Source organism: Corylus avellana, chromosome 2 (genome assembly GCF_965113065.1).
Source record: "Corylus avellana chromosome 2, dhCorAvel1.hap1.2, whole genome shotgun sequence".
Taxonomy (NCBI): Eukaryota; Viridiplantae; Streptophyta; class Magnoliopsida; order Fagales; family Betulaceae; genus Corylus; species Corylus avellana.
The window spans coordinates 17,348,112-17,349,752 of record NC_142491.1 but is presented as its reverse complement, the minus strand read 5'-3'; the positions used below and the strand labels follow the sequence as shown (position 1 = coordinate 17,349,752).

Here is a 1,641-nt window from a genome sequence, read left to right as displayed (position 1 = left end):
TTATCACAATTGGGGGCTGGCAATTTTTAAGCCATTGCCGAGGATCCCAATCCCCTAAATTTCACATAATTCAGACAAACAACTTCAAAATATCACAAGCTTAAATTTGTGTCTTAAGCCTCTCAAACGTCATGTCAAAAAGATTTAGGTTCGTTTGGTGGAGTTTTTTAGAGGGTAATTTTAATTATGATATAATATAAATGTAAAAATAATTTATGAGTATTTTGTGTTTTAAGTCATTTATTAATACTTTTTATTTTTTGCTTAAAAATGTTGACAAACGAGCGCCCCCAAACATCTACCCAGGCTACCCTCCCTCCGACATGGGATTACTTGAGCATTGATATACAAAGTTTGAAAGATAAAGTGAACTTATGCAATAAGCAAATTAGGATCTTTTAGAAAAATAAGCACATATAAAAATAACTTTAAAGAATTGTTTTCCTCTGAAGAAGAAAAAAATAAAAACACTGTTGTAAAAAATCTCTATTTCTGTCACCCGATAAATATCAAGCTTGGTAGTCTCACTGGGCTTAACAATCCGAATATCTAATCCACTCAGCATAATGCCCAAGCTAAAAGCCCATTTAATATAAAAAAGAAATCACTAAAACAGTCCGCTATATAGCAATAATTAAAAGAATGTGGAACTATCACATGGCAAGCATTCAAGCCCGGTATAAAATTAACACTCTCTCCAAAAGGCAAACAGATGTATTATTTCTCTCTTTAAAACTCTCTATTCGGTTTCTTGCTCTCAAGCAGAAGACTAATTTAATCATCAGAGTGTACCCGGTCCCTTAGGAGACCAACCAACTCCAATGATCACTTTCTCTGTTTTGGAGAAACTTCATCACTAATCTGGCCATTTGAAAACTATTAAAACAATCAATATGAAATTTGATCACAACAATTCAAAATATTGTACTAGCTGAATCAATTCATAACAAGTTTCCTTCAATCGATCATGCATGATGTTGCAGATTGGTGGCTATTTGCCAGAAGCAATTTTCAGATGTGCAATTTTTGTGTTTTATTGATGCATTAAATCATATATTTTGTATCATCCGAATAATAAACAACTTTATTAGATTCATCACTCACAGTTGGCTTTCTCCTATCACCTCCACTCTGCTCTCACTGGACACCTTGTTGGGCACCCTTCAATGCCAGTAAAGCAGCCTCTGTCTGAATTGCCCGACTCACAGGCAAACCAAGCACTCTCTCGCGTATCTTGGTCCATTTCACATTTTTTGCACCACCTCCAGCGGTGAACACTTCTTCAACTTGGGTTGCTCCAAGATCCTTCAGCAAGCCATAAGCCTTTGCCTGAAGATTACAAGATAAAGAGACATCCATGTCACAAGGCTCTAGTTTAAGATTACAACATGTTTCCTCTTGCCAATTTGCAACAAGTTTTGAACAAATAGGAGTCCTCATACCTCGATACGTTCAATTGATTCTAAAATCCCATGCAAGTACTCAAAATCACTTTCTGGTCGTGGATGTAACCTGCACAAGCTCCAACTAGGTGCCTTAATTTTGTAAATATTTAAAGGCCTTTCAAGTTGCAGTTTATTCTCATATGACTTACCATGAAGGATGGTGCAGTCACAAAATTAATCCCAACATATTCTACTT

At 35.8% G+C, this 1,641-nt stretch overlaps 1 protein-coding gene across 1 annotated transcript in view; it reads right to left on the bottom strand.

The window, feature by feature from the left end:
• Positions 1–851: 851 nt before the first annotated feature.
• The window catches only part of LOC132178013 (D-ribulose kinase-like), a 7,993-nt gene continuing 7,203 nt past the window's right edge, over positions 852–1,641 (bottom strand). Inside the window, 2 exon segments of the mRNA XM_088513620.1 lie at positions 852–1,329; positions 1,443–1,512. Coding sequence (XP_088369746.1) covers positions 1,138–1,329; positions 1,443–1,512 — 262 coding nt within the window. The 3' untranslated portion in view covers positions 852–1,137.